This window comes from Micromys minutus (assembly GCF_963924665.1).
Source record: "Micromys minutus genome assembly, chromosome: 1".
Lineage (NCBI taxonomy): Eukaryota > Metazoa > Chordata > Mammalia > Rodentia > Muridae > Micromys > Micromys minutus.
In genome coordinates this window covers 26,594,629-26,615,537 of record NC_137969.1, presented here as the reverse complement: position 1 = coordinate 26,615,537, position 20,909 = coordinate 26,594,629, and the positions used below count along the sequence as shown (strand labels likewise).

General features: G+C 48.3%; 1 protein-coding gene across 1 annotated transcript in view; it reads right to left on the bottom strand.

Annotated features, from left to right (window-relative positions):
* Positions 1–20,909, bottom strand: part of ZFYVE28 (zinc finger FYVE-type containing 28) — a gene marked incomplete at both ends in the record, with an annotated part of 84,686 nt that overhangs the window by 26,711 nt on the left and 37,066 nt on the right. The window contains 5 exons of the mRNA XM_080938961.1: positions 6,429–6,518; positions 7,560–7,649; positions 8,536–8,738; positions 10,080–10,217; positions 17,833–17,973. Coding sequence (XP_080795087.1) covers positions 6,429–6,518; positions 7,560–7,649; positions 8,536–8,738; positions 10,080–10,217; positions 17,833–17,973 — 662 coding nt within the window. The remainder of the gene's footprint in view (positions 1–6,428; positions 6,519–7,559; positions 7,650–8,535; positions 8,739–10,079; positions 10,218–17,832; positions 17,974–20,909) is intronic.

Sequence of the window (20,909 nt, the reverse complement as noted above, 5' to 3'; positions counted from 1 at the left end):
CCAACCCTTCCCTGGATGTCCCCTCCTCAAGCTAAGGCTTTTCTCATTGACAAGGCCCAGCACCCAGCTCAACACCTGCTGAAGGCTAGATCCACTTAAGTGCCACCTCTGGGCAGCCCTGATTCTATCAACTCCATTTGCCACCCTCTGGATGCTCCAAGGGCTACTGTTCAGTGCTCTCTCTCTCTCTCTCTCTCTCTCTCTCTCTCTCTCTGGCCCGAGACACTCAGGTTTGGTATGTCTCAGGAGCCCACAGAATAGTTACCAGTGTCTCTGCTCCTTCATCTGAGCACTGACTAGGGCTACTGGGCTTTCTGCTTGGAGGGCCTTACTTGTTTCCATAGCTGTGACGTGATCTCCTTGCCAGCAGTTTCAGATATCACCATCCCACACAGTCCCTGTTCGTTTGTAACAGTCTTCTTTAACATACCCAGTTTGGTAAGAAAAAGGAACAAGCAGAATCAAAGGCACTATTTTCCCCTTGAAAGGTTGGGCTCCGTGTGCAAGAACCAAAAGTCACAGTGGAAACGTACTGTGTCATCTCAAGGCTCTGTGTGCTGAGTTCACTCTGAAGAGAAACAGGTTTGTAACGGGGACTGTACCCTGGAAACATAAAGCCAAACAGAAAAAGGGGAAAGACAGGGAAGCTCTCTTCTCTCTCTCTCTCTCTCTCTCTCTCTCTCTCTCTCTCTCTCTCTCTCTCTCTCTCTCTGTGTGTGTGTGGGGGGGGGGGGAGAATTCCAACTGCATGGGGCAGGTGGCAAGCAGGCTGGAGACCGGAAGGGTGGTTACTACAGTCACAGACATAAGAATCCATTCTTCTTAGGGTATCTCAACCTGTTTTCTCCTTGAATCTCAACCGATTATGTGAAGTCCATTGCCCTAAAGAGGGCAATCTGCTGAATTCAAAACCCAATTCATTTAAATGTTAACTCATCTTTAAAATACATGCACAATGTCCAGACTGGTGTGAATTCTAAGTATCTGGGTACAGCGACCATGCTGACACACAGAATCTGATAATTCGAGATGTGGCAGCCATGTCCCAGCAGCATTCACAGAAGACAGCATTCCTTCCTCCTTTAAGGCTTCTGGCATCCTGGCCCAGGATCACTTGGTCACAGATGGAAGGGTTTCTAATCTCTTAATTCCATCTCACTGACTGTCACGTCTTTCTAATGGGCAGGGCCACCATTTTTATTTGCAGTAAGTTTTGAAACAGACTATGTGCATCATCTCTCTCTCTCTCTCTCTCTCTCTCTCTCTCTCTCTCTCTCTCTCTCTCTCTCTGTGTGTGTGTGTGTGTGTGTGTGTGTGTGTGTGTGTGTTTCTCTGCAGGACCCATGGAGGCTCCATAAGAATTTACAGGATGGCTTTTTTATTTATTCCATAAAAGGGTAAAGGGGGTTACAGGGATTGCACAGAATCCAAAGGTAACTTTGGAGAGCATTGATAGCCTCCCAATCCAGAAACATAAGCTATGGCCTAACTTTCTATTTTGGTAGATTTTTTTTTCTCTGTTTTTTTTTCCACACATGGTCTGCAGTCCTTATTAGCTAATAAGTCTTCGACCTCCTTGGTTAATTTATTCCTAAGCATTTTATTCTTTTGAATGTTTTTTTTTTCAAATCTTGTACTTAAGGCTGAGGGGGTGGCTTAGTCATATACTACCTGTCTGGCATGCCCTAAGCCCAGGGGTGATAACAAACACCCAAAAACTTCATGTTTCAAATCATATTTAATTACATTCGATAGAATATTAAACCTAAAAGAGAAAGAAGTCTCACCCCATTTTAATGTGCTGAGAGAAAATAAGCTGATTCTGTGTAGTTCTACTCACAGAAGGTCCCTAGTATTGTCAGAGCCACGTGGGAAAAGGAGCGGTAAGTGCCGGGGGGATAAGATGGTGGCATTTCATCCAGACAGCGATTTTTAGGATGGAGGTGGGCAGTGTCTGACAATACTGAAGTGCTCACTCAGAAAGGGTTAAAATGGGGCAAGAGATGGCTCAGCAGGTAAAGCCACATGCTGCTAAGCCTCAAGGACCTGAGCTCAGTGTCCAGAATACACATCATGGAAAGAGAGAAGAATCCTGCAGGCTTCCCACTGGCCTACACACGCACGCACACACACACACACACACACACACACACACACACACACACATACACACCACTAATAAAAAAATTTAAGGGCTAAAATGTTAAGTTTTATGTATAGTTTATCACCATGGTAAAAACACTTATTTCTTGGCCTTCTGTTTACACAGTGTTAATTTTTACAGAGGGCTGGGGCTGTAACTCAGTTGGTATGCATGGTATGCAGGCGACTAGCCTGGCATGCATGAGGCCCTGGTTCTAACCCCAGCAGTACATGCCTGTGAACCCACCAATGTGGGAGGTGGCGAGAGGAGGACTGACCTGCAGTCCTAAGTCATTCTTGGATACACAGCAAATTCCAGGTTAGCCTGAGACACACAAAGCCCTGTCTTAAAGAAAAAGAAAAAGTAGGGTGGAGAAATGGCTCAGCAGTTAAGAGCACTGGCTGTTCTTCCAAAGAACCCAGGTTCAGTTCCCGGCACCCGCATGGCAGCTCACACCTGCTGTAACTCCAGCTCCAGGGGACCTGACACCCTTACACATACATACATACATGCAGGAAGGCAACAGTGCACATGGAGTAAGTAAATCATTTTTAAAAGCACTGACAGCATTTGGCTATGATTCTGTATTGATCACAGTGAGGATGTTTCCTTAACACCACTGTTCTCTCTCATGTTTTAGCAACAGAAGTATCTAATCAGTGCCTTCATTTTAGATATTCATCCCTCAAATGTTTTTATTACAAGTGCTATTTTATGGGTAATCTGTATAAACATGCATCAAGTCTTGTCAGATCCAAGTGGCACAATTCTACCAAAGCCCACCATGCCTCACCCTCCAGGAAGTGCAGGAGGGGAGCCTGCCTTCCTGTGAGAATACATACCCACAACACAAACTATTTATACAAGGTCAGGACCAGAAATCCTACGGAAACAAAAAGTAGGCTTCAGAGAGAAAAGAGACAGAGAGAATAGTGAATGCGTGCGTGTACTCGGGCATATGTGTGGATGTAGGCAGCATTTGTACCCACAAAGAGTAAGGAGTGTGCGGTATCTGATACACGTATTCTGAAGTTAGTGCCAACCAGTACCACTGTCTGACTGAGGTGAAACCGTGATCTGGATATTCATGGATCAGTCAGATGGTGCGAAGCTGTACATACAGGATGTTAAAAACCAGACAGAGGGAATATATCATTATGTGAACCTGAATGTAAGAAACACTGAAGGCAGAGCTAAGGAGAAGGTGGATACGCAGTAAGAGGCCACCGAGGCAGAGGCCAGGCTGTGGCATCCACAGGTGTGAGCGGGTGTGTTATCCAGGAGGCGAGACCTCGGCAGGTATGAATAGGTGCGGTGCCCTTCTTATTTGCAGATCTCTAGGACCACTGACACCCCGGGGTTAGAGGCGTCACTGTTCTGACAAGGGCCTGGCTCACACAGATGGCTCTAAGAAGTCATGCAGCCACCCACAGGGGTTGCTGTTGTGTGGACAGGTCTTCCGGGGAGATACTACTGGTGCCAACTTGACTCAGGTGAGGCTAGAGGGATCCTGGGTTGGTAGGCAATAGTGACCCTGTGACACAGACCGTGTTTGTTACCTAAATGGGCAGGATGGAGAGCCACCACTTAATCTATAGGTTTTGGTTTTCTTACTCTTTTAAGGAACTGTTGGGTTTTGTTTTGTTTTCTGTTTTTAAAGATAAATACCTTAAAATTACGTCAGAACCTAAAGTAGAGCCACTTTTCAGACCCTGCTTCTCCTGCCCAGGCATGGCCTGACACACCGTGGTCACGCAATATCAATAAATGCTCACCATGTGAACACAGGGAGGACCCTCCTGGGAAGGCGTGAGAAGTGAGCGTGCCCAGAGTTGTAGGCTGTGTGGACCTGGTGAGCTTCAAGAGCCATGGTGAGAGAGAAGCTCTCATAGTGGAGCTCACCTGGGTGGATTTTATCAGACACTGCACCTCTTGGTCCCCCCAGATCCACACCTAGCTCTGAGTTTAGAGGCCTGCTCCTGAGGACCCTATCGGTTGTGTAATGTTCCCTGTCGTGAGCTCCACGCCCGTGTCTGCTCTCTTTTCCCATATACCCTGGGTGTCCTCCACCTTGTGAAGATCCCTTCCATCCTCTCAGCTCTTTTCTAGGCCTCCCTTCCACACTGAGGAGAAGGAGCTGCATATCTACCTCTAGGAGGAGCCACCTGGAGTAAAGCCCACACCAGTTGGCAGAAGTATGGCACCCATGACACTGGCTGGTGAGGAGTCGCCACATTCATTCAGGCACAGGTGGGTGTGGAACCACTAGTAAAAAGTGGGGGAAAAAAACGTGGAAAACAGAATGAAACTGAGCATGGTGGGGGAGACCTGTGATCCTGTTCTTGAGGGGTACAGGCTGGAGGATCAGAAGTTCAGGGGCATCGCGGGCTACATAATGAGTTCAAGGCCAGCTGGGGCTACAGGAAACTGTCTTAACGCACCAACCACAGAGAAAGAAGACAGGCGCAGTGTTAAATCTGGAAACAGCACAGGCAGGGGCTGTCTGACACCTTTGTTTATTTTAAAATTAGCGTGCTGCCTGAGATAAACTTCGGGGTGCTCCCAAGGGCTTCTGAATAAGTTTTTCCCCCAATCCCACCTAAACTCAGCTAGAAAAGCAGTGATCAGAGCGGGGAGAAAGTGCATAGCTCAAAATGTCTGCTGGTTCTGCAGAGCTTCCCAGGGAAGCCAGCCCTTGGACATCATAGGTGTATTCTCCTGGGTTGTGGCTAAGTGCTGGGTACCACACTTCAAAGCACTTACATTGGTCTGTTAAAAGACGGATGGGGTCTTCTGTGCTACAGCATCCATTCTCAGAGATGCTGTGCCCATCAAGATAAGGCTCAGTGCCTGTTCTTAAACACTCTCAGACCCTGGTTGGTCAGCACTGATAAGATGCAGATTCCAAAGAGCTTTCTTTTTTGTTTTGTTTTGTTTTCCAGACAAATACCAGAGGTAAGGACCAAACCAGTGCACCATTTCTTCTTAATAAACCACAGGTTCACCTGGAAACAGTCACTCCTGCCTACTTTACATGGGGTACCAGGGACTTCCAGTCCTCCAGCTCCACATGCTCAGAAGACACGATATCCCCCGATTCTGCTAACTATGGGTATTTTAAAGTGGCATCCCCAGGCTGTGATGTGACCCTCTGGATATGCTGAAGGAAGAGAACCCTGTAAGGAAAGGGGGTCTATACAAGAATGGAACTGAGTGGGACTGAGCTGTTAGAAACTGGAAACACCACACAGTGTTCAAACATAACCCTAAAGGCCTTCCCTGAAGACATCTAAGACACTCAAGCCAGCAGCCTGGCAGGAATGTCTCAACTGGCACCAGCCCCCTGCTCTGCTTCTCCCAATACCTGCCCCAGTGCCTGCCTATGCAACAGAGGAAAGTGCCCACCACCCATTTTTGCAGGCCCAGAAGATTGGCTGTCCTGAATCACCACCATTCCACCTGTTTCCACCTCCCATGGAAGGCTGCTATGTCTATGCTTTCAGTCCCCTGAGGTGCTGTTGGGAAACCTCTCCATGGCCTGGACCTGGACCCATCCTGGCCTCTGTTCCCTCTCCTTCTCCTATAGGACTCTGCCCTCACCCTTACCCTACCTATGTTCCCGCATGCCAGGCCATCTCCCAGACTTCATACCCAGCCAGCTATCACCAAGCATCCTAAACCCCACGAACACCCACCCAAGAGAAAGATGGAGTACAGAGGTAGAACAAGCTCCAACAGATACTCAGACACTCGAAATCCCTAGCAAGTGAACGGACATATTGTCTTTGAGGAATGTAAGGCCACAAATCCTACAATCTACCTTGACATCTTGAACCCCACAAGACTCTCAAGGCTGACTGGTGAGTTCCTTATTTTCCCCAGATATGTTCTACCTTGGTGGTGGGAAAGGGTCCCCTTGGTGAGACCAGGCCCCAGTTTGACCATCAGCTCACCTGAACAAATGGGCTCCATCTTCCTATAGACCAGAAACCACTCACTCAAACCATATTCTCCTTTAGAAACTAGAGCCCCTTGTCTTCCCACACAGCCTGTCTCCCACAGCCCTACACTGTATACCCAAGAGACCCTGCACTGTGTGTGCCCACCTCACCTGCCAGTCTGCAATATGAGCAGCACTCCCCCTGCTGTGGAAGCAGGAAGTTCTCTGAACACTTGGCTCTTCTCTGCTGAGGAAGGCAGACTGCAGACCCCTTGGGGCTGGCCACAGCAGAGTATGCAGCGTGTGAGGATCATTACCAGTACCCAGAAAGCAGAGGACACTCACCACACAATGGCCAGCCGAGGAATGGTGAACATGAGGGCAGGTTCATAGTCGTCGATCATGTCCTGGGTCAGATACCCAAAATCCAAGGCTCTGACAGAGGAAAAGGGGAGTGAGAGGGTATCCATGGGTAGACTCCAAGTCTGAGGGCTGGGGGCAGCAAAGTACTCAACACTCTCTAGGATTCACAAGCAGGGGACAGGTGAGAAGGGTGACCTGTGCTACCTCAGTCACACACCAAAGACAAGGCATGCCTTGCTTGGGAAGCCCCAGAGGAGTGGCCATAACTCAGTCTGTTTTCCTGCCTGTTCCGCCTCTGTCCCAATGGAAGAGCAGGAGGTTTGAGAATCTGTGTAAAGATCGCTGTCATTCTGTCAGGTGTCTGTCTGTCATTACCAGTACTTTGAGGAACCTGGAAGCCGAGGCAACTCAAGGGCCACACACAAACATGAGGCAAGAACATTCCCCAATCTAGCAACTCCTGTGAAATGTAGGTTAGTTCCCTTCCCCCGCCCCCCACTGTAATCAGGAGCCTTTCCCAATACAACACCCCACAAGCAGGTGCTGAGCCATCAGGACTTCAAAGCAAAATGTACTCTCAGTCACCTTGTTTTTGGCAATCTGAAACACTTCTGAAGGCATAAACGGCAAACGATCTGCTTTTTTAAAAATAACAACTTCTGGTGTGACTTAATCAGTTTCAAAATGAGTACCACAGCTGACACTGGTAAATCTTGGCCCCAGACTCTATTTGGAGAATCTGACTTTGAACTGCCAAACGAGGTCTCACGGCCATAGTCATAACCCACCCATGGTAAACAGGCCTGAGTCCTCACAAGTCCACAGAGGCTCTGAGGTGAGCAGCAGCAGAAGTAGGGAAATGGGGGAGACAGAGGGCAAGGAAAGTAGGGGACAAGAGGGGGAGGGGCTAGACAGCAGCTGCCTATAAGTTCTGTCTGTCACATGACTCTAGTGACTCCCCAGGAGCCCAGAGCAGAGGGAACTTGGGGTTCACGTGAGTAAGGGCTTTGCCCTCTGTGTACCAGGAGGCATGAGGAGAAAGGAAAGCAGCAGGCTGCTGTCTTCCTACCTGGGCATCCCTGACAAGATGCCACCCTGAGCATCTGCCCTTACCTCTCCACCGTCTCACAGAACAGAACGATGACCTCCTGCTGCACGTAGTACTCCCTGGGGGACTTCACTGGTACCATGGCTGAGACATAGCTGCAAGGCAGAGGCATCAGACCTTTGTTCCCCAACTTCCCAGGTCTCCCCAAACAAGAACATGAAATTAAAACCACAGCCCTCAATGCCACCACCGCCCATGCCATTGGTTTCATAAATGCACAGCTCCCTGTAGGGACCATTCAAACCGGAGCCCAGTCCTGCCCCAGCTCAGCCCTGACTGCCAGGAAACCACCACACCTACTTAAGTGACTGTTCCCACCTTAGCTCTAGCTGTGAGCAAGCAATGCATTAGTCTATATGGATCCATGACGGGGAGCAGACTCCTTGGAGACCCCTTTTCCCAATGAGTACAGACTCAGGTCCTGTGTACCTCAGCTGTCCAGGAGTGGCCCCAGGTGTACACAGGACTGAAAGGATGCCGGCTGGACAGCTTTGGGTGTTTGTTTGCCTGATCCTAGGTAAAAACATATCATGCCTTCTAAACTAGCAACTCTTTTTTTTTTCTTCTTGCTATGAGACACAAGAAAATCATACTCATTGCCTACACTTGGACTTCTGAGAGATACTTCCTCCTAGAGGCCATGGTATCCTACAATCAGTAGGCAAGGATTTCCTGTCTGCTGGCATCACAAAGTTGGTGCAAAGAGCACACCAGGCCTCTCCCTGAAGCCTGTCCTGAGCCCTATTCCCCCAGGGGCTGTGACTGCCAGAGCCCTGCTGGACTCTGTACCCTCTGTTTTCCCTCTTCCTTTGAAGGCTCCCTTACACCCACCCGCAAAGAGTTATCTACCCAACTTCTCCCTCACCATTGTCTACACGGACGCATCAAGATGTGGCCCCAGAGAGCTGGTACTCCAAAGTAATGAGCAAAAGCCATTTATTCCAAATGTCTAAAGCATATGCCTAGAGCCATCAAGGTCACCTCAGTTCAAACTCGGCAAACAGAACATCAAAACGCCTCAGCGCCTCCCGCATCTTCTCTGTGTACGTGTTGAGGTCTCGTAGGGCCTGGTCCCGGAGCGTGCCCCGCACATCCTCCAGGCTGCGTGTCAGCTCCTTGGCCAGGGGCCGCATGGCCATGCTCTCAGGTTCACGATTCATGATGATGGAGCCAGCGGCCAGGCACTGTGGGCAGGAGAGAACGCTTACGAGTGACCTGGAGCACTCAGACTCTACGCACCTCAAGGCCTTCCGTGCTCGGTGTGGGGTCCTATAAAGGGGGACCCAGTGATGAGACTCTCGTTGCCTCCTGTTGCTGGGAGGGAACCAAGAGTGTCTGAAGGCCACACTCAAGGCTGTGTCCTGGAACGAGATAGCAGCAAGGGTCCAGCTACTGCAGGCCATGACCTTTCTGGGAAGTCGTGGTGGGTTCCTCTTGCACACACACACATCTAAAGCTAATAGGGACATGGTCTCCCTGATAACCTTTTACTTAAGAAGCATCCTGGTTGATGAAGAGGCTTCCATGCACCCACAACACAACCCCCCGCCCCACATCTGTGAAAGACCCCAGACTGTGCTCAGAAACATAAGACTTTGCCTGCTACTCTCAAGGTGGGAGGGACCAAGGAGTATGAACAGCTCCCAATTGGCTTCTTCCACTGTAGATACTTGTAGGGCCGAGGGCTGTGAAAGGTATCCTGGTTACTGGCTGAGATGAGGCTTGAGACCCCACAACCCTAAGGGATGGGAGGAGTCTTGCTTTACTCCCAAAACCAGGCTGCCACCCCTTAGCAGCACTCCCCATACATACACACCCGCTGAACTAACTGTGCTGGACCTGTCTCCTTCCGCAGGCCCTCACAGGAGCCTCTGTCCTGGGCTTCTGTAATAAATACTAAAATCTGAAGCCCGAAGAGGACAACCTTCTCTGGCTACCAGACCGTTCAGAACCTCCAGACAGCTCAGAGAAGAGATATGGATTAAGATGGGGAGAGGTGAGATAAAATGGAGCGTGAGGCAGGTAAAGTCCTCAGTTGCACAGGGAGGGATGTCAGAGAGCACAACACAGAGGAATGATGGATGGATGGCTGCAGCCAGAGCCCTGAATCTTGTGGTTGGAGAACACAGTCAAGGGAGGTGTGCTGAGGCTTCACTCTGTCGAGTACAGGAAGTTCCCATACAGGGGGGACAGTGGTCCTACCATATAGGAAGCCATCTTCCTGTGTCACTAAAGATGTAGTGGAGTAAGCGCCCCCACGAATAGCGCCCCCTGCTGGCAGTGGGTGGGTGAGAACTACGCTCACACTGGTATTTCAGGATCCTGGATGCTTGGGGACCCAAGAGTCTCCTAACAATGAGAAATTCCATCTGCACCAGCAGTGGTGGGGAGCACAGGGTGTGACTCCCCATGAGGTTCCTAGGACTGGTGGCCAGGGAAGCTCAGATGATACCTTCTGAGAAACAACAGTGGCTGGAAAAAGATGTTCAATGTCAGAACCCAGAACCCCAGCAGCTGCCCACTACCTCAGCCCCGAACCACAGCTGGCCAGCCAGGTTGTCATGCCGGATCTCCTCTGGAAACTTGACGCAGAAATCCCGAGGGGCGCGGTCCTGAGGGATACACTCCTCCATGATCTGATTAATGATGTTTAACACGTTGTCCTGAAACAGAAAGGAAGCCTGCTTACCCAGACTACAGATGTGATCACACAGCACAACCTGCCTCACCACAGGAGGTTCAAACAGAGGGAACCACCCATAACCATCCCCTCCTCGGATAATACCCCCTAGCAGTCTGTAACTGGCAAACAGTCCCGTGACTTAGCTCATGTGATGGTTGAGGAGTCGATTTCACGTTACTCTTTGTGACAACTGAACCCATCTTCCTGGGGAAAAAAAAACTTCAACTTCCCTCCTTGCTTGTCCCCCTAAATGCCTGGCGCCATGGCTAACCAGGTTGCCTCTGAACACCCATATAGGTTCTCATGGACGCTGGGTCAGCGGACTCCTATAAATCTTATCTTTGGGGACTGGGGAGACAGCTCAGAAGATACAATGCTTGCTGTGCAAATATGAGGACCTGAGTTCGAATCCCTAGCACCTACTCTTAAAAGCAGGGTACAGGAGCTCATCTGCAACCCCAGCATAAGGGGTAGGAGTGGAGACGGGACAACCCTGGGGACTTGCTGGCTCCAGTTTCAGTAGAGACCCTATCTCAGAAAATACGGTGGACAGCAGCTGAGTACGTCCACACCTGCCACGTGCACTCACAGGCACGTGCATACACTCATGACTGACACTGTCCTTTCTTACATCACTATATGCACATAACAAGCCTAGGCTATCTTGGTGAGTCCATTTACTTCCAGGCAGTGACAATGCTGAGAGCGACTATGAGGAGCCAGCCTTTCACTATGTGAAAATCTCCCCAGAGTGGCAATGTCAGTTTTTACAACAGAGTTAGATCAAGTACAAGTAAAAGGGTCCCCAAGCACCCATGATGACCAGCTGGGGACCCTTGGCCTGTCTGGTATTATTTTAAAGATTTATTTATTTTTATGCATATGAATACACTGTAGCTGTCTTCAGACACACCAGAAGGAAGCATCAGATCTTATTACAGATGGCTGTGAGCCACCATGTGGTTGCTGGGCATTGAACTCAGGACCTTTGGAAGAGCAGCCAGTGCTCTTAACCACTGAGCCATCTCTACAGCTCTGAACCTCAGTTTTAACACAGGAGAACAAACACATACCTTAGGACCACATAAGGTAAGTCTATTGGGTCAGAACTTTCAGACCCTACACCTTCACCAAGAAGTAACCCTCCTCCCTGCTCTGGGACCAGCAGACAGAACAGGAGAGTACCTGCCTGTCAACAGAAGGGCAGCTCCCCCTCTACCCAAGTGGCTGCGCAAACCATGGCAGGTCACCCGACTTTTCTGACTCTCAGCAGCAAATTGAAGACCACAGTTCCTGGAGGCTACACAAGCTAAAGTCTGTAAAACCTGGTTCTTGTTTGTTTTATTTGACACAATATCTCATTTTGTATCAGGGAAGGGGAGGACTTGTAGGAAACCTGTCTCTGCCTCCCAAGTGTAACATCATATCCATTGCACTGTGTGTGTGTGTGTGTGTGTGACCCACGCCTGCAGAGAGGTCACAGGAGAATGTTGGCTGCCCCACTCTATCCGTCTCTGAGTTGTTCTCTTGCAACAGGGTCTCTTCCTGAATCTCTAGCTAAGCTGACCATCCAGCACGTCCTGGAGAGCCTCTATTCCCCACCTCGCCTACAGCACTGGCATCACAGACATATACATACACGTATACAGCTCGGCCAGCTTTGTATGTGATAGTTGAGAATTTGAACACAGACCTTCAGATCTGTATAGCAAACACTCCTATCCACTGAGCCATCTCCCTAGCCCTGGGCTAGAAATTCTCAACCCAGCCAAGATGGAGTTGCCAGAAATAAATTTGCTCCGCACCAAAGAGCAGAGGGGACAATGGCTCTCAGGTGTGGATGTCAGATGAGAATGGGCAGTGGCCCTGAGATGGAAGGAAACAAGGCATGCCTTGTTCAGCACAGGGATATGGCGCCCAGTGGGACCAAGGCAGCTGGATTCCAAGGACAGCAGCGGAGAAGGCAGACAAGCCTGTGAGCAGTGAGGACATGGGGCCAGCAGAACAAAAGATCTCCCACACATCAGAGCAACTAGGAGCACGCCATATCTTAACATGGTGAGGAGAAGTTGGCTTGGACTGACACAGCTCTGACCAGCCTAAGACCTTACAAAACAAAAGGTTTTCCTGAGTGGCTAAGTTGAATGTGAGACCTCCCACTGGGTCTCAGATGGTAGAGCTATTGCAGAAGTTGTGTGATTCAGGGAGTCGAGCTTCACGGGGGGGGGGGGGGGGGGTGTGGAGTAGATCATTAGGGATAGGTGTGTTCTCTCTATAAACACACAGTCCCAGGAAAGAGAATATCAACAAAGTTCAGTTGAGATGATGAATAAAACTGACAAAGTTTTACCAACATACTAAGGGCAACACAGTTTATGTCAGGAGAGAAGACATCACTATACATCCCACAGATATTAAAAATTACTATATGAACAATTCATGTTGACAACTTAGATGGAATTTCTTGAAGTATACAAACTACCAAAATGCATCAAGAAGACTTAGAAAACCTGAAAAGCCTTGAATAAATCCAATAAAATGAAGCTGAAGTTAAAAAATATTACCACAGAGAAACTCTAGATTCAAACAGAAAAATAACATTAACTTGACACAAACTCACAACCCCTTTCCCCCAAAAATGAGGAAGTGAGAGTCTCTCTAACACACTGTATAGGTGCACACTATATATATCCTAATAGCAAAACAAGACTGGATGAGTAATCTTCATAAGTACAGATGCAGAACTTCTGTTTTAAAATAGTTTGAGGCAGAAACTTTTATATATATATATATATATATATATATATATATATATATATATATATATATATATATATATACACACACACACACACACACATACCAGATTGGCCTCAAATTTACTGTGCAGCTATGGTTGGTCTTAAACTACTAATCTTTCTTTGTCTCTCAAGTTCTGGGTGACAGGTTTGTGACAGCACACCTGGAGATATTACATATAAAAATTCTTAACAGAATGAGATCAAAATAATTTATAAAAAGTGTGCTCACCATGAGAGTAGAGAGAGAAGCCCTAATTCGCACTGTCTTAATAGCATGTCTGATGGCTTCTGCTTTGTTCTTCTATTTGTGGCTGGTCACAGACATTGAACCCATGACCTTACACACAATAAACAAGAGTGCTTATCACAGAGCTATATCCCAGCTATTCTACAGTTTTAAGTCTACTTTGGTTAAAAGCAGATACCTTGTCTCTTTCTGGCTTATATGTGATGCTGGGTTGGCTTCTCCACCCTCTTTCTACTGGGGAACCTTTTAGCTTTCTTCTTTTTTTTTTTTTAAAGATTTATTCATTCATTATATATAAGTACACTGTAGCTGTCTTCAGACACACACTTCAGATCTCACTACAGATGGTTGTGAGCTACTATGAGGTTGCTGGGATTAAAACTCAGGACCTCTAGAAGAACAGTCAATGCTCCCAACCTCTGAGCCATTTCTCCACCCCCACTTTTAGCTTTCTTATAGGCAGCTTTCAGTGCCCCTGGGTTTCGTTAGAATATATATAACAATGCAATGTAGGTGTCGCCTTCTCTGAAGATACTGAACTAGCAGGACCAGAGGAGTCCAGGATTCCTTCCAAAGCTACTTAACTGTAACCCTAAATATAGAAATGGTGAGAAGCCTGAGTATGTATGCTGGAGTGTGTATACTGGAGTGTATATACTGGAGCATGTACGCTGGAGTGTGTATGGTGGAGTGTGTATGCTGGAGTGTGTATGCTGGAGTGTGTATGGTGGAGTGTGTATGCTGGAGTGTGTATGGTGGAGTGTGTATGCTGGAGTGTGTATGGTGGAGTGTGTATGCTGGAGTGTGTATGGTGGAGTGTGTATGGTAGAGCGTGTATGCTGGAGCGTGTATGCTGGAGCGTGTATGCTGGAGCGTGTATGTTTTAGGCCAGTCACCCATGTAATTGAATGTTAATATGTGCTAGGTACCGGGGGTGGCCTGTCCTCACAGCACCTGCATGCAGCTGTGAAGACAGCAGAGAAAACAATAACAGAAACAGTCAGCATTCTACATAAAAGTATTCTGTATCACGTACCATACTAAGAAACTTGATTATCCCGATGGTCACAAAGAAAGTATTTGACAAAACTCCAATATCCATCCCTGATAAGAGCCCTCAGGAAGATATAAATAGAAGGCAAGCTCCTGGGCACGATAAAGGGAGTCTGCAGAAATCCTACAGCCAGCATGCTTGAAGATAAAAGACTGACAGCTCACTCTTTCAAGCTAAGGTCAAGTCTGTTCACCACAGATGCCAAGCACTAGACTGGAAAGCCAGTCGGGTTCTCGGGGAACAGGACCTGACACACAACACAAAATCAAGACAGCCAGGGAAGAGACAAAGAGGCTCCGAGGTTAAAAGTGCACGCTGCTCTTACAAAGAACCCGAGTTAAGGTCTCTGAGCTCTCATGAGGCAGTTCACAGTTGCCTATAACTACCTCCAGAGCGATCTTATACCCCCTCTTCTGGCCTCCACGGGCACCCATACTCACGTGCACTACACATGCACACACATGATCTAATAAAAATAAATCTTTTTAAAAAGAAGCACAAAATTTTATTTGCAGAAAACATTTATAGAAAAAACTTAGTAGTCTCTAAAAGAATGATGTCAAAACTAGTGAGTTAGAAAGTGATCCATGGGGCTGGAGAGTTGGCTCAGTGGTTAAGAGCACTGACTGCTCTTCCAGAGATCCTGAGTTCAATTCCCAGCAACCACATGTGGCTCACAACCATCTGTAATGTGATCTTGGCGCCCTCTTCTGGTGTACATGTGTATATTCGGACAAAACATTACATACATAATAAATAAATTCATCTTTATTTTAGAAAGAAAGAAAGAAAGAAAGAAAGAAAGAAAGAAAGAAAGAAAGTGATCCATGAAATATATCTGGAAACCAGGCACAGGTCTAGCTACTTGCTAAGGCAGAAATATCAACTGATCCCAAAAGTTCAAGGCCAGCTTAGGCAACATACAGAACCCCGCCCCCCCAAACTCTGTGTATGTGTGTGTTCTTTCATTTTCTTTCTTTAAGATTCATTTATTTATTTTACGTATGTGAGTACACTATCGATGTCTTTAGACACACCAGAAGAGGGCATCAGACCCCATTACAAATGGTTGTGAGCCACCATGTGGTTGCTGGGATTTGAACTCAGGACCTCTGGAAGAGCAGTCAGTGCTCTTAACCGCTGAGCCATCTCATCTCTCCAGCCCTTCTTTAGTTTTCTTGACATATAATTCCTAACCTCCTTGCAACCTCTGAGGTAATAGATCATACGTTAAAGAAATATCAGGTAGCCAGGCTCTGAGTAGCTTCAGGGTGGGGCTGGCCATTAAAGGACACAGGCCTAGAATTTTCAACTTTAACTCTCAAACTCTGAGAGGAGAAGAGGGTATCAACCACAACTGGGCATGAAACCTTCGTAAACAAAGGACCACAAGGGTCCAGGGGACTTCTGGGTTGGCAAACTGATCTGCAATCAAGGACCAAGGACGGAACATCTTCCAACTCCACAGAAACAGGCCAAGTGTGCTTCCCCCATGTGCACACATGTATCACATACAGAACATGTAAAGGGAGCACTCTCCTCTATTCTGACAAGAAGCATTGAAGCACTCAGCTGAGGACACCAATCTGGCATGGGGGAAATCTTACGTTTCCACTGTCAGAAGTGGCGAGGGACCTTTTAAGAATGGAGGTCAGGGAGCAGGGGGAACAGTGCAGTGTGACCTCTTTCCCTCAGTAAGGCCTCGGGTCACAAGATGAGTTTAGAGATGCCCCTTATCTTTCTATATAGTGAGGCATAAAGTACTCAGAGACTAAACTTCATAAAGCAATGCCAGGCAGCACGCCATGAGGAGACATCATGAAATTCTTGGTTCATAAGCAAAACTTGTATGGGGCCCCAAGGATGAGACCAGCTGTACATGCTGGGCCTGAGCCATCCAAGAGGTCCCAGTCAGGCTGGGGAGCACTGGGGTACGTGTGTGGACTGGGGCAGGGAGAAACTGAGTCAACACAGACAGCATGACCATAGAGGAGCCAAAAAGAGCAGCGAGCTGAATCCTGGACCTTAGAGGCTGGAGAGTAAGGAAGAAGTGACAGAGGGTGAGAGCAGACAGAGGACTGGGTCCTGTGAGCCATGTGATGGGTGTACACAATCTCTTGTCCCCCTGTTCTCAGCTCCCAAGACAAGGGGACACAGCCTGGACCTAAGTGTTCCCCCCAGATCCTTCTCACAGTACAAGATTCACTGTGATGAGCCCTGACCTAAGAAGGGACTAGCAGCTTGATAGCCCTTCCCCCAACCTACCTAAAACAAATACTTTGTTGCTGACACACCAATGAATACCTAGCTCAGAGTGAGACAGTAAGCCGTCCACAGCCATGCTCTAAGTGACCACAGCTGTCCCGCTTCCCAACAGACAGGAACAAGAGGGAAAGGAGCCTTCAGTCCCTCTGAGCATCTCTCCTGTGGAACCTCTCACTTTTGCAGGTAGCTCTCTAGTAACAGCCCCCGAAGGAACTGTTTCTAACACAAAGCTCCCGGAAGCAGGGAGGGTGGCCCTAGAGGAGCCTAGGGCATCTATGGGAACATCCAGACATATAGTAGGTGAAGACAGTGCTGAACAGCTCAGAGCTGAAGAGCCCAAAGAAAGGAGCAGGTTGTGACCCACAGACAGACACAGTGTCTTACACTGGAGCTCCAAGGGGACAGGTCATACAGAAGAACATGAGGAGAAACGACACCCTAGAGGCAGCCTGGAGTGTGGTCAGCTTGCTACTTTGTAGAGATCAGATGCAGCAAGGCTTTGAGGATCAGAGTGACAGTTAAGAGCTGGCTCTCTCTCGGGTGAGCACGCACCAGCCCACCTCCCAGAATAGAAGAGCCTGGAAGAACTTGTAGGCAAAAATACACAAAGAAAGTTCCTGAACTTTTGAAAGACTGAGCTTGTCACTTGACAAACTTTGTTCCTGCTGGAAGTGCCTCTCGGAACATTCGGTGCACTGGAATAAAATGCTGCTGGCAAGATATTTTTAGCGGCAGCTTCCAGAGCTGTCTCTGAATTATGCAGCAAAAGCTCACAGCACCATGAGTCAGCAGCTGAGTGCAGTGGCATCCCCCACTGCTAACTCTGCACACACTACCCAGAGCAGCCAGAGCAGAGACCTCCCTGCCTAAGCCAGCTACTCTCCACTTCACTCCAGCCTCAGCTTCTGCTCTTCCCACATATCCTGTGCAGTTAGCACTTGCAACCGAACTCCCCAACCTACACGGTCCTAACCCACTCAGGACCACCCTTTTCTTGGGTCTAATTTCTTTATTATTTTCAGGGTCCCAATTGCATCCCTATAGGGTGGGATCAGGTGGCAAAGTCATATGCTTACCAGGACAGGTCACAGCACCCATCCTTGGTCATAGACACTTACCCAACTAAGAATTTCCCTAAGAACTCCCCAAGATGGACGGACACACACACACACACACACACACACACACACACACACACACACCCTGATGCCCCTACCATCCAACTCACCTGACAGGAGCGGAACTGGCTTACAAGCAGTGTGCACCTCTGAGGCTCCTTCCGCCCATCCAGGCTGTCCAGCTCTGCAGCCACCTGGTTCAGCTCCTCATCAGCATAGTAGAACTGGGCCAGCAGTTGTGGGTCTGACCTCTGCAGGAGAGAGAGGTACCAGGAACATGAGGAGGTGGTAACTGTTGCAGGAGACGCAACTGGCCTTGTTCCTACAGGACAGGCTGCCCCTGTGATGACCCCCAGGGCTGAGCCTGTAACCTGGACTCTTCTATTCCAAACAGTACCCATCTCCTCAAATTTCTCCATAAGAGCCTTTAGGAATACAACCAGAGCAAAAGCCAGGCTGTTAGGGCTACGCCCACTTAGCTCACAAAAGATCCTCATTAGAATCTCAGAAAAGAGGAAGAGAGAGGCCCAGGGATGACAGAAAAACTCTTAGGGAGAATAAAAATTATATAAACAAGGTCTAGTGGTACATAGCTGCCATCCCAGCTCTAGGGAGGCTGAGGCAGAAGGATTGTGTATTTAATATGAACCTGAGTTATATAATGAAACTTTGTCTAAGAAAAGGTATTTAATTGACAAGTCTAAGCAGAAATGACAGACAGCCATTGAAGGAAGGAGCCTATCATCATCATCATCATTTCACCCCACTGAATGAAAACGACTGACAGAGTTTGTGATCAGTCTTCCATTCCCTGCCCTCTGGAGACCTCCCTGCCCTCTCAGCCCTGTTTGTCAACACTGGGGAACACCAGTTTCCCCGGCTCAGAGGCCTCTCTTCCACTAACTCATAGGTGTTCTGGTTCTGGTTTTGCAACAGCCAAACTCTGAGGAGAACCCAGGCTCCCTGTCTCTTCCACAAGCCTGACATGTGCTCACTGCCTGTCCGCTGCAGCCCACTGGCTGGTTTTTCTACACACACACAGTAAGCCCACTAGTCTGGGCCTTTGCACAATGGTCCCCTGGGCCCCTAGGTACCAAGGACTCCTTCCCTAGAGCTGACAGTCCAGGGTTCAGAGAAATGAAGGAGAAATGATGAAGCCCCAGCATGTTTTGGTAAAGGGTTCATGACTGCAGGAAGAAAAACATGAAGAGGCTAAGGACAGACGCACGGCTCAAGACACAGAGCATGCACCCAGCATGCACAGGGCTCTGGCGGGCTCAGCCTCCAATTCCATAAGTAAAGAACAAAGACCCAAGAAAGTAGAATGCACACAAATGTACCAACCCAAATTTGCTATAATGCTGCTTACATGTACACACATACATTCATACAACACACATGCTGACACCTGGACCGCTCTCTTCCACCCACTCATGGGGCTGTGTTTATACCTCAGTGTGTTAACTTCTGGGCAATGTTTATAGTTTCTCTTTCTTTTCCCTTACAGCCCCTTTCTCTGCCCCTTCCCTAAGACACCCAAAATGACTCAGGGAGGCTTTTCCTTAACTATAAGGCCTTGATCACAAACATAAACCTCCCAACCGGTCAAGTATACTGGGGAGAGAAGGGAACCCCCAGGTGTGGCCAAGGAGCCCTCCATGGGGCAACCAGTCAAGGATACTGGAGAGGGAAGGGAAGCCCTAGGTGTGGCCAAGGAGCCCTCCAAGGGGCTGGAGCTGGCAAAGTCACCAATCAGAATCTGCAAAGCACATCATGGACAGCTACAGTGCCAAGTGTCAAGATGGCTAGCAAGCCTTCTCAAGACACCCTGCAGAGAGCAGAGTGGGAACTTCCAGACCTGCCTGATCTGGTCTGATGCAGATGCAACATCTTCCCTTTTACCTGGTTTGTGGCATCCTATAGGCAGAGAGAAGAGAGAAAGGCCCCTTGTGCCACAGGCTGCACCCAGCGCTGGCCACCTACCCCTCCATACCTGGGCTGACTTCTCAAACTACTGCCACACCCAGGAGGGCTGTGGAACACCAGAGACAGGGATGAGATGAGATACAGATGTGTAGCTGGGGTCTGGGACATAGCTCACTGGGTAGAGGTCTGCCATGCAAGCGTAATGACCTGAGTTCAGATCTTCAGAGCCCACATAGGACATGGCAGTTCATGTCTGTAACCACAGCACTCCAACAGTGAGATAGGAGGCAGAGATAAGAGCAGCCCTAGAAGCTCACAAGTCAGGAAACTCACAAGCCAGTGAGCCTGCACCCAGAGAATAACAACAGAGAGACCCCACCTCAAACAGGAACAAGAGCCAGGACCAATGTCCAAGACTGTCCTCTGACATCCACGTGTATAGCATGGCACACCCACCACAGACCCCAACCTGTGGCTGGTCTTTGCTACTTTGTGGGTTCTTCTTTTTCCTACCCTTTGTCTCATTTCGTTCCCCACTTCTCCCCCTCCCCCCTACTAAATAAAAGAGAAACAAGAATGGAGGGGGAGAGAGTGCAATTAGAAAACTCCCTGAATCTAATTTCTTTCCTTTTGTTTCTTCTTTGACCACAGCTATTAACAAACCACAACCAGCCTCCCTAAACAGCCAACAACCACTCCCTTTGACTCTCAGGGCCCTCTGGAAAGTTCCCATAATTCCAAATGTCACGAAGTCCCAGAAGCTATCTGCGGTTGGCAAAACCGTGCCTCTGCCAGAGCACGAGGCAAACTGGTCAGAGCTATGGACAGTCTGAAGCAGCCCTACATCCCACACCGAAATTAAAATGAAAGTACATTCTTACAATGTTTCTTCATTGTTGTTTTTTTTTTTTTAAAGAAACCAAAATCCCAGAATTGTCAAAAATGTCACTACACTAACCCGTGTACTGGCACATGCACACACAACTGAGATGACTCAGCACATGAAACTCAACATCCAGAGTTCAACTCCCTGGGCCCCTGCTGTAGAAGGAAGGAACCAGATCCTACAAACTGACATTTGCATGTGTGTACAAATAAAATAAAAATCACTTTTGAAAAAGGCAGGGCGGGAGATGAGAGACACATTTATTCCTCTCTTCCCACCGCACGGTTCTGGCTAACTCCAGGCCCTGGCCCTGCTCTTTCCTCTAATGGTCATGATTCTCACTCTCTGACAGCCCCCAGGATCCCAGTCTGGCCT